The 12,224-nt window shown below is 42.7% G+C and overlaps 1 protein-coding gene across 2 annotated transcripts in view; it reads right to left on the bottom strand.

Moving 5' to 3' along the window:
• ADAMTS18 (ADAM metallopeptidase with thrombospondin type 1 motif 18) overlaps positions 1-12,224 on the bottom strand; it is a 128,935-nt gene that overhangs the window by 66,348 nt on the left and 50,363 nt on the right. The window contains exons 4-6 of one of the 2 annotated variants that reach the window (XM_036440983.2): positions 2,958-3,240; positions 531-724; positions 188-271 (exon numbers count right to left, since the gene is read on the bottom strand). In XM_036440983.2, the coding sequence (XP_036296876.1) occupies positions 188-271; positions 531-724; positions 2,958-3,240 (561 nt within the window). Of the gene's footprint in view, positions 1-187; positions 272-530; positions 725-2,953; positions 3,241-12,224 lie in introns of those variants that run through there. The other variant, XM_036440981.2, reaches the window with a different exon arrangement.

Below are 12,224 nucleotides of genomic sequence, written 5' to 3'. Positions count from 1 at the left end.
CGGTAATTATTTTGTGAGGTTTTAATTATTTGACTATACAACCCTATTAGACTATACTTTTCTTGAGAGTAGGATCAGCATATTTTCAAATTCAAACTTCTAATGACCAGTGAGTACAAGACTGGCACATAGCAAATACTTAATAAGTATATTCTGAATAAAGAAATAGATGAAGTTTGCCACGTACAGGTTCTTGTTCCAGAAGAATGAGGCTCACCACAACAATGTTTATGTCGCTTCCAATGGTCCCGTCTTTAAATAGGCTGGAAACCTGTTGGAACATGCAAAGTCAAAATCAAAATCTGAAAGTTTCCAAAACTGAGGCGGTGGAAAATTAATTAGTAATATTCATATGTAAAAAGGCTTTAGTTGTACCAAATATATGTGCAGTGAAGCCAATTTCAACACTTTTTTTCTCTCTCAAGAAAAACACACGGCTGCATCCCCTAGGCAGCCCACAGTGGGGAGTTCCATGCTTTCCAGCTGTCCCAGAGAGCCAGGAGGGTTGGAGTCCTGACAGCCCCCCTTACCATGTTCATGACCGTGAGGATGTACATGGTGACGTTAGCCTTGCCGTGCTTTTCCACCATTTTCTTGTCTGCTACCACAAGGGTTTCCACATTCAGGCCCTTTTGTGACTTCCCAGCTGATCTTCTGGGTCTCCCTGTGCTCCCGTATTCATCAAACCTGAGATAGGTGTCCCCTGTGGGAGGCTTGGGGGCATCTACAGTGAGCAGAAGAGCATTTGGAAGAGATATCAGTACAGATTTGGAGATATAGGCAGACATCTAAACCAGGGGAGAAGGAGGACTCTGTAACCAACACTTCACTCAGCTACTGATGCCATCGGTGCCTGTCCTGAGGCTCGGCACCAGGTTTGTGGTCAAGAGTGATTCATTCACTTGTATGCATATATGCACAACCCATGGACACAGACAATAGAGTGGTGAAGACCTGGGGGAGGGGCTAGAAGTGGTCAATGGTGGTGGGCGGGGAGAGGAGACATATGTAATACTCCAACAATAAAGATTTAAATTAAAATAATAAAAGAAAATAAAGTCTTTGTCTAGTAAGTAAAAAAAAAATCATTCAATAGAAGTCTGGATGGATGGATGGATGGATTCAATAAATGAAAAATGAAAATGCTCTAACAAGTAAAAGAAAAGATATAATTCTAGTGGCTCAAGAAAAATCAATTTTATGAGTGTAGTCTTTAAAAACAGAAAGTGCTCACTTTATTGTTTAAAAACTGCAGAAGTAGGTATCATTCTTTGCATCTGAATTCATAACACTTTATATATTGCTTTCTAAATAAAATTAGAAATGTGTACTCTGTAGAATACTGCCCATGTCTTATTATAGTCTGTTTCATCTACATGGACTTTAATGTAGCACAAAGCAAGTGGTCAAACTAGGTCTCTCCCCTGATATTGACATAGTCATAGGGAACAGCAGAGTCAGGTTGATATTTGCAGTATAAATATTTTATAAGAGGGAAAGTGTGGGCATCACCTCAACAGAATGGATGCTAATCATGGCCTTTGCGCAGAGCCCTGAATAGGCCTGTTGGGCCAGGCATGGCCCCTTTAGTTCAAGGGTGGCTGGGACGGAAAAGCGCATTTAAGTCCAGTCACTATGGAAATGAATATGGAATCATTTTAGTGCTTTACCAACTGGTATATGACAATAATGACATCCTCTCTCCACAGAGTGAAAGTAAAGGAACAAAACAGTTAGAGGCAGATTTAAAAACTCAGGTTGGCCATGTTGATGGGTGACCTTGAGTTTGGTTTTCATATCTCACTGCCACTGTGAATATCATTACCATGATCAACATGACTGATTATTGTTGTAGACCCATGCCAAAGAGATGTCTCTAAAAGAGAATGTGTCTGTTCCACTCCAAATGCAAAAGCCAATTAAAATGGTAAAAACACGGCCTTTCCTTATGGCTCCCAATCAAGACCTCAGCCATTGGAGCTCCCCCTTCTCCAGGGGTGGGACCATCACCTGGCTGCCATCACCTACTTGCCTTTGGAATGTGGTTGGTGACAATGGAGGAAGTTCATGTCAAGTTTACTTTAATGTAAGTTTGTATTTAAAAAGCATGACTTGATTCAGTTATTAAAAAGCGTAAGCATGTGTGGAACAACTTGAATATGCAAATCTACTTTTTCAACCTTAAATGTTATGAAACCTAAATATAGATGGAGTATTTCTGATGAGAGTTTATCATCTCAGTTGAAACTGTGCTCTTGGTGCAAGCTAAATACTAGATTTCCAAAACTTAACATTCAAAAATGTCATTTGTTACATTGATGATATAGTAACATGATATTTTGTATATATTGGGTTAAACAAAATATATTTTAAAATCTATATTATTAACATTAATTTAACCATCTTTAAATTTTTAAAATGTGCCTATTAGGACATTTAAAATTACATTTGGGGCTGGCCTTACATTGCTACTGGCGCTGCTGGTCTAGAAAATGAGGAAGGCTGTGCCTGGGTCAACAAACATGCCCACAGGTCTAGCTGATTTCACTCAGATGCCAATGTTCTTATTTCCTGGGAAGCGTCTCCTTCAAATCTTCAAAAGGAACACCAGTCACCCCTGAGGAGTTACTTCTGATTCCTTTAGTTACTGGAAGATTGGGTGCTTTTCTCATGAGCACAGAGATAACAGTGAAACCTGTGACTAAAATGTAGCAGATGCTAAAAGAATGACAAAAAAGCATATAAAAATCTTTCCTACTTTATCTGAGAAAAATTGAGAACTGATCACTTAGTGTTGGCCTAGCAAGGTGATGTCTGCACCATTCCCCAAGACTGAATTCTGGGGGTGCTCAGTGTCACCCCATCTTTATCTGCAAAGTCAGCACGGCCAATGGCGCTCAACAACGCCTGTCAAGCGCCCACAGAAGAACAGAACAAGAGAAAGTTTCCTTACATACATTTCTTGCGTCGTCCACAAAAATGCTGCTTTTGCGACCTTCGATGGTGATGCTCTCTTTCTTGACTCCGGTACATGTGGGGAGTGTGACTGAGGGTTTGACCAGGATAAATCTGGCTGGAGCCTGGGTAGCCGTGGTAACGCTGGACCGTCTCCTCGGCGGTCCTTTTGTACAGTACGTGAGGGTGGTGGCCTGCAGGGGAGCTGTAGTTGTGTTCCTGGGCCAGTAGCTGAGGTAATGGCGAGATGAGGAATTCATTTTTTCGTGTCCTTATCAGACCTGACTGAAAAGCCAAATACAAAGAAAATATCAATGACTCCAGGCGTGCCTGTCTTCGGTGTTGATTTCAGCAACTGCTTATTGGCCATTCCTGTGGTGCAGGCACTGTGCTAAATGTATGCACATAACTTCTCATTTTACCTGCATCGTCAGCAGTTGCAACTTGTATCACTCCCATTTTACAGGTGAGGAGACCGAGGCGAAGATAGTAAGTGGGAAAGAAAATACTGGCACTGTGGGAAAGGAAGAATTAATTTTCCCGCTTTCCTTCCAGGTTCTTGGCTGGGTACCTCGTTGTAATCAAAAATCAAATTAACAGGAGGAAAAAACACAGATGTCTAATGACATGAATACCTTCCTCTCCACATGGGAGATCCTCAGTAACTCCTGGATTTGGCCCAAGCCGCTACCTTACGTCTGTTTCGTGACAGCCACATCTCAGCCAAGAACCTAGAAGGTCTGAAAAGTTGGCATAACAGAGCCAGAAGTCAGCCCGGAGGGACTGCCTGCATGTCTTGCTCCTTGAGCCTTCGGGAAGTTTGAAGTGGACAACATAACCTCTGGACTGAGCAGAAGCCACATTGTCTTCTGCAGCATCATTGTTCGTAAAACTAACAGGAAAGCAGACATCCTGACCACAAGCACTGCGATTGTGGGCTCCCTGAAGATAGAATCAGTAATCAGTGCTAAGGAGTGACTCAACCTGTTAGCACTAGTAGAAAGCACTCCTTTATTCATGCAAACATTTCCCTTGCATGTCTCACAAAACCCCTTGTCCTTACCCTGTAATCGGGGCACAGCTTGGGTTTCTGCCTGAACCGGGGCCCCGGGACTGCAATTCTGTGAGATTAAATAAACACCCGTGGCCCCTCACTTGGGCTTTTTATATCTTAGGTTAATAGGGGATAAAGAAACAATGATTTTTCCTCCCCTACACACGCATATGGGAGATCCCCACACTCCTTTCACTGCAATCTTCTTCCTCCAACTGGCCTGGCTCACCGCATATGTCTCAGCATAGATACTTAGGACTCTGTTTAGAACCACCCTCCCCCACTTCCAAGTGACCCTAGGCCACAGACTACTTGCTTTAGTCCAGTGGTTTGCTGCTGTTTGCCGCTCTGTTGACTAATGAATGAGTTTGTCAACCACTGCTGTAAGGCAATACCCTTACCCATAAGTTTTGACTTTAGGTTAAAGACATTAGTACAGTATTAAAATGTTTTTTTCTTAAGTGTTTTCCCTAAGGCAGTGGTCGGCAAACTCATTAGTCAACAGAGAGACAAACTGTGGCTTGACTAGGGAGCCACAGTTTGCCGACCACTGCTTTTGTCTATCTTCAGTGAAGGAAACAAACAAAAGCATCTTCTCCCCGCCACCTCCGATGTACAATTCAACGGACGCACTCACAAGGGGCAGGCGCCGCACTGGCATCCCTGGTCATACTAGTAAATACTGATTGGCTGCTAATATGTGTTGGATAAGCGAGTTAAAAGAAACTCAGAGTGCAGGGGATGTACGGAAGGGGTGCCAGCAACCCTCCCTTCACAGATGGAGAAACCAGAGCAGGGGAATGCCATGTTCAAATTCACAGGAACCATGAACTCTGTCCGTGCTGCAGGTGGGAAGCCAGAGCTTAAAGCGGTCCCTTCTTTAAACCTTCAACTACCCTGTGGGCCAATCTCGGCTGGACAGGGCCCTGCATAGGACCCTCACCTCTTCCAAGCTGCACCTTTGCAAGAGACACCATTTACAGTCTCCGAAAGAGTGAACAGATTCAACTGTTTTTGGGGGGAAAAATTTTTTTTTAAATGAATGATCCTTGAAAGCCCTCCAGCCTTAAGGAACTTCCTAACTTGGTTAAACTCATATCAAAGGCTTAACCTCCGTAAGTGCTTTAACTGGACGAACCAGTTTGGAATCTTTCTTGTTTTTCTTTGGTTCAGGAGAATGATAGGCAACTCACATGCAGAGAGAAAGCTTCCATTATGAGGAAGCAATAAACTAAAATAATTGTCACCGCATAGTGGGACACACAAACTGGGCCCACACAGTTCAGAGTGACAAGAACATCTAGAACAACTCTTTATAACAAAACTAGGATTTTATAGTGTTGGCTCTTAAAGAAGAAAACATTCTTTTGGGGGGAAAGGGGGTTAGTTTGCAAATATGGAGTGTAGCCAAATAAATGCATGGTCTAGTTTAAGTATATAAACCCAGGACATCCAAAAGGAGTGATCTGTTTGTTGCGCTTGTAGAATGTGTGAATGAAGCGTTCTGAGTTACTGAATGCTGAAGGGATTGGTGCCCTCACAGGGTTTCTGATGAAATGGGGGGAGTGGTAATTCAACGGAGATCACCAATACCAAAGGCCTATGAGATAGTCCTTTGTGTAAGGCAGGCAGAAAAGGAGCAGGGTTCTATGAGAAAAGACAACGGAGAGGGTGAGAAGGATGGGGAGGCTGACTGGAGAGTGGGCGGTGATGGGCTGTGAGGACGGGCATTTTCACCAAGACCAGCTGCCCTTTCCTGAAGAGCCCAGCCAATCCACATTTAATCAGATGCTGTCAGCATCCCCCAGTTCTCCCAGGCCTGGTGAGAGAGGGGGTCGGGCAGCGAATAAGAGCCACAGAGGGTTTTCAATGGGCGAGGGCGAAGTGCTCCTTCCATCCTTTCTTTATCTCCGGGGGAAGTTTACAAACCTCCGAGGGACTCCAGTCCCTGATTTGTAGGATGGGAATAATAACTGCACTTCCCTTAGCAATTAAAAGGTCTAACTCTAAAAATTCTCTAAGGATAGTGCTTGGCCCAGAGAAGACACTCAGTGCCTGTTTATTACTGTTATCATTATTACATTTGATTATTTGAGGGAACAGAGCAGAGAAGCTGCGCCTTGTTCTAACGGTGCGCTTGTTTTATAATTTCCCCCTTCATTCTGGAAAGCGGCGTCAGTGTTCTGTTTATTGAGAGAAATAATGGAAGGACCAAACAAGGTTTTAAGACCTGAAAAGAGACGTGACTTTGCTGTTGTTGTTAATCCTCACCTGAAGATATTTTTCCATTGATATTGAGAGAGAGTGGAAGGGAGGGGGAGAAACAGTGAGAGAGAAACAGATGTGAGAGAGTGACACATGGATTGAATTGCCTCGGGCCAGGGTCAGGAATCGAGCCTGCAATTGAGGCCTTGTTCGGAACAAAACCCAGGTCCCTTCACTCAGCAGGCTGATGCTCCATCCACTGAGCCAAACTGTCTAGGTCCTGACTCTAGGACAAAAAAAAAGACATATGAAATTCTTACAAATGTAACTGAAGATAATGATAGAGGAGAGATAATAAACTTTTATTTATTTATTTATTTATTTATTTACCTGGGAGAGTTGCTTAACCCAAAGAATCTATGTTTTAGTTTTGATTTGTTTGTTGGTTTGTTTTGATGGAAATGAGGAAGGAAAGGAAATTGCTAGACTTAACCTGATTTGGATCCATAATATTCATGAATCAAAATGTTTAAATCCAGCTTTTGTCCGCTGTGAAGGCCCACCTGCCCTCCACTGACAGGAGGCAGCATCCTGGGGGAAAGAATACTTCTGATTTGCCTTAAAGAAATAAATGGGGACTCAAAGGTGTTTTGTTATTATATGTTTATTTCTATGATAGTTTGCAGCTGCAAGATTTTTCAAAGAAAAGAAATTGGGAAAAAATAGTTATAGAGATAAAGAACCATTGAACAGACTGTCAAACTATAGCAGGAAGGGAAGGGAGATTGGGCTGTAAGAGATCAACCGAAAGACTTGTATGCATGCATATAAACATAACCAATGGATCCAAGCCACTGGGGGGAGGGGGGCAAGTGAAGCCATATGCGGCGGGGAGGTGGGGGGCCTGTTAGAGGAGGCTGGGGGGAGGTCAAGGGGGGGGGGAAAGGAGACATGTACTACTATTTGTAATGTTTCAAACAATAATAAATAAATAAATAAATAAACCATTTGTGCTGGGGAAAAAAAATAGGTGGTTACTGCTGGGAGAGAGAAGTGAAGTGGACTTTTTGAAGAATATGGCAGGATGCACCATCACTATGGACTAGAGCAGTGGTCGCCAACTGGTGGTCCGAAAGGTTGGCGACTGCTGGACTAGAGCTCTCTGATGGGACAGATCAAGGCCCACCGCCTCCCAGTGAACACCTGGCGGGTCATTCTGAGGCTGTTCTGCAGATGCTCACTGAGCACTCTGCCCGCGGCACAGCGGCTGCCATCACCGGCAAAGTTGTTTATCTGGGTGACCTCTGACCTCAGCTAGACAGGTAGCGTCTCCATGCACTCTCAGTCTCCATGGCTTTCTGAGTCACACTGATAGTGATGGCGGGGGTGTGGGGGGGTGTCCAAAAATCTTGCTTCAGAAGTTCTTAGTAATGATGGGCTTTTTTCCTCTTTCCTAGCTCCCTTTTTTCAAACACTTCAGTAGGCTCCAAACAAATTATCCCTTTCTTTCACTCAGACCAACCAGTTTGGGCTCCAAACAATTATCAGCCAACATGGTTTTGGCCATATGCAATGGGTTATGCTGCTGACACAAAGATGCATAGTCTCAGTCCCTTCTTCAAAGCACTGTAACCACAAACTGTCTGCGCGGGTATAGACCATGCCATTCTAGTGGCTCTTAAGCGATATGAATAACAATAGTGATGAAACTTATTTATTTGGCTAATTAGCGATATTTCTATTGAAAGAACTACTTCATGACTTCAGCAGCCCAAATCTCATGAGACCAGCATGCAGTGGCTCGAAATTCAGCATGAGGTTGAGAGGCTTGAGCCAATTCTGCCCGGTGCCTGGCTGTGCCCCTCTTCAGAAGCCCATATGCTTATAAGCAGCTCCTTTTATTTTTTAAACAATGTATTAACATCAAAGGAGTTGGCATGTTTACCAGAGTGTATTGTATAAATTTCAGTATTAATTTTTAAAAACTTAAATCCACATATGCTCTTAAATAAAGTTTTTATAAGCAGTCAAAGCCTGTGGTTTCACGTTTATAAGCGAATCCAAGTAGTTTAATTATGACTGACAGATTCTCTCTCCTTTTCTCCCCACCTTTCTCACTGTTTACTACCAGATGCTGTGTGTGCACAACATTCTGTCTGAGAAATCGCACCTGCCTCTCTTATTAGTCCTATTTGATAAGCTCTCTTATTAACCTCTCTGTATCTCGCAGCCTTTCTTCATCCATAAACCTGTATTCCATTAGGATTCAGGAAAAGTTCCAGGAACACTATTGCATAACTAAAATTTACTAAAAGAGAACTTGAATGTATTCGTAAAGTTTTTTTTTTTTTTTTTAAAGGTGCATAAAATGAGGTGAAAGAATGTGATCATTAACTCGCCTGGGGAAAATCTTTGCATAATCTACAGGTAGGCAAATCATCACATTATAAGCTTTCAATATCTTACAATTTTGTCAATTATACCCCAGTAAATGCTGAAAAAAAAGACAGAGAGGATAAGAACAAAAATACTTCCGGGCTGGCTTAAGTGCTAATGACCTTTTACTGCCATTTCCTATGGAACAGAAGAGCTGAGAGAGTCTAGAAATGAAGTTTGGGTCCAGTGATGCTAAAATCAGAGTCATCCTTCGGCTTCCCCTTGCAGTGTTCACCCCAAAGGAAGGGTGTCCTGTGTGTCACTGAGAAAATTTCTCCATAGATCTGGAGACAGCTGGCTCAACTGGAATGTGTCCTTCCTGCATGTTACTGAGCTAGTTCAGGTCCAGCCCGCAATGCTCTGGTTTTCTCCCTTCTGTTGCATTGTAAGTACTTGTGGGGCACGGCCGGGCTACTCTGCTTGGCCACAGCCAAGGCATGTCCTCCTGTGTGCCAGAGCTTCTCCACACATCTTCGGGAGAGTGATAAGTGACACCCCGACTCCTCTGCTCCTCCAATAGCTCATTAGACCCTGACCACCCATGTGGCCTGATGTCAGAGCTGTATGGCCCGTACCGGCAACTTGGTCATGAGGACTTCCTCATGGAGGGGAGACTAAGGAAGGGGCTATTTGACAGTCTTGTGTCACCCAGCCTTCTTTGCTCCAGACTTTGCTTTAGATCAGATCATTTCAAAGGAAGGATTCCATTTGGAAAACACATGATGCCATCATGGCTGTTGGTTAATTGTGAGGGACCAAGTTGAGAGAGCTGGCATGTCTGGATTTAATAGAAACCAGACTTTGCATGAACTTCACATGGGACCATGCAGCCAGCCGCCACCCCTCCACCCCCACCCCCTGCACCCGGGATCATTCCAGGCTTTGGTGCTGTGTCTGCTAATAACGGTCCTCCTTCGTCACGTGTCACATCAATGACCTGGGGAAGGGCGGGGGGAGAGGGGTTTGTGCATGCTAAAGGTCTGGGATGAGACAGTCAAAACTCATACCCATCAGGGCTATGTTTTTCTCATGTCAATTTAAGAATCCACATTTGTGCTCCATTTCCTCTAAACAACATCCTACCAAAGGCAGTATCATATGGCTAACAATGTTGACAATTTTAAACGTGCAGTGGGCCCCTAACTCTGTCCTTCCCTGTGTTCCGATTCCAGTGTGTCATGTATCGCCGGTCTTAGAGCAAAGGACTGGCCCTCTCTTTCATCTCCCTGTGGGCAATGCTTACCCTCTTGGGCTCCAGAGTCATTTTTCTAAAGCATCACTTCGCAGAGTGTATTATTCACACTGAATTATCACATGCTGAGTGCCAGAACAAGAAATATGGATTTCAAACAACAGTGCAGTCCAGGTCCACCTCAGTCCAGTGCCTGGCTGCCTCTGGACCCATCCTCTGTCCCTTTTGACTCGACTCTAGGTACACCTGCTCCATCGCTGTTTCATCAACAGGACAGCTGCCCTCCGGCCCCAGAACCTTTGTGATTGCTGTTTTCTGTGTCTAGAACAGTGATTTTTCAATCTGAGTGCCACAAGAATGTTTAACACATGCAATCCCTGACTATTTAGTCAGGGCACTGACCTCTTTTCCCTTACGTTGTCAAATAAGTGACATTAACTGTCCAGTGTGAATGAATTGAAATTATTTCTTTGTGAGATTGACAAGAAAATATAGGTTTGGTATGCTGAAGAATTTTAATAATTAGTTACATGTACCATGAGATTAAAAAGGTAGAAAATCGCTGGCCTAGAATGTTCTTTTCCTAGATACATCCCTGTGTTTAGATTTTTGCTCAAAGGCCACCTCTTCAAACCACCTATACACACAGTAAACCTTGTCCTTCTCCATGTCAGTCGGCTTTATTTTTCCGTAGAACCCTTATCATTATTTTGATGATGCATCACGAAACTCTTTGGTTATTGTCCATTGGCCTATTCGCTCCATTAAACCTGGGCTTTTGTCTATGTTGCTCATTTTCATATAGTCATGTTTGGCACTGGTAGGTGCTCTGTAAATATTGGTGGAATGAGCAAGAAGTAAGGCATCATGCTTGGTACGAGAGGGTGACATAAGAACAAGCAAGACATTGATGTCAACACTCAAGGACACTTCTACTACGGGAGACAAAAGTAGCCAATTAATCAGATACACTAAACACTTTCCTGATTCATCATTCTGATTTACATGCTTCTTGCATAGGCTTCCTTACTAGTCTGTACTTTGACACAGCACACACCAAAGGGTTCTCTCAGCTTTCCTCATTGTAATGCAGATCCCTGCCAAGTGGAGATAGTGTGTGCCCGTGTACTCAGATGGCATTGGCATGACACTCAAATCATCCTGAATGAATGAGGGAACAAACAGAAACCTACGGGAGCACAAAGTCAAGGCAGAACACCTCTGAGGATAATATTCAAGCTCTTGTATAGTGAGGAACAGCAGAAGGTTTTGAAGGGAGAAGCCATAAGGAACAATCTGTGTTATAGAAAACTGGCTGGTCTCAGGTTGTAAGTGAAGAATAAACTAATTTGACACTTTTTATTGTACATGGTATTATTGTGAAATATGTCCAAAAATTTTAGACAAGACTAGAAAATTATATAATAAACACACATTAGCTAACGTCAACTCCATCAATTCTTACTATGCCATCTTTGCTTCACTTTTTAAAAAAAATATACTTTATTGATTTTTTTACAGAGAAGAAGTGAGAAGGATAGAGAGCTAGAAACATCGATGAGAGAGAAACATCGACCAGCTGCCTCCTGCACGCCCCCACCAGGGATGTGCCTGCAACCAATGTACATGCCCCTGACCGGAATCAAACCTGGGTGGGACCTTCCAGTCCGCAGGCCAACGCTCTATCCACTGAGCCAAACTGGTTTCGGCTCACATTTCTTTTTTAAAGAGCCTAATTATTATACACATAGGTATTCAAATATGGAAATCTAAACTCTTCATATGCAAATAAATGGAAGCATATGCTGTACTAATGGATAGGAAGAACGAACATGACAAAATGTCCATATTACCCAAAGCAATCTATAGATCCAATACAATTCCTGTCAAAATACCAATGGCATATTTTACAGAACTAGAAAAAATAAACCAAAAATTTACATGGAATCACAAAAGACCCTAAGCAGCCTTAGTAAGTTTGAGAAAAAAGAACATGTTGGAGGTACCATACTAACTGATATCAAACTATACTATAAGGCCATAGTAATCCAAACAGCATAGTACTAGCATAAAAACAGTCATGTAGATCGATGGAACAGAATAGAAAGCCCAGAAATAAACCCACACCTAGATGGTCAATTAATATTTGAACAAGGCAAGAACATACAATAAATGGTGTTGGGAACATTGGACACATATAAGCAAATAAGAAAAAGAAAAAGAAACTAGACCACCATCTTACCCCATATATAAGAATAAACTTAAAATAGATTAAAGACTTCAATGTAAGACTCAAAACCATACAACTCCTAGCAAAGAACATAGGCAGTAAAATCTCTAACATTTCTTTTCTCCCTGCAATATCTCATCAGGCAAGGGAAA

The sequence above is a fragment of the Pipistrellus kuhlii genome, unplaced genomic scaffold, assembly GCF_014108245.1.
Source record: "Pipistrellus kuhlii isolate mPipKuh1 unplaced genomic scaffold, mPipKuh1.p scaffold_m20_p_17, whole genome shotgun sequence".
NCBI lineage: Eukaryota > Metazoa > Chordata > Mammalia > Chiroptera > Vespertilionidae > Pipistrellus > Pipistrellus kuhlii.
The sequence above is the reverse complement of the archived record's forward strand: the minus strand, read 5'-3'. Positions and strand labels throughout refer to the sequence as shown.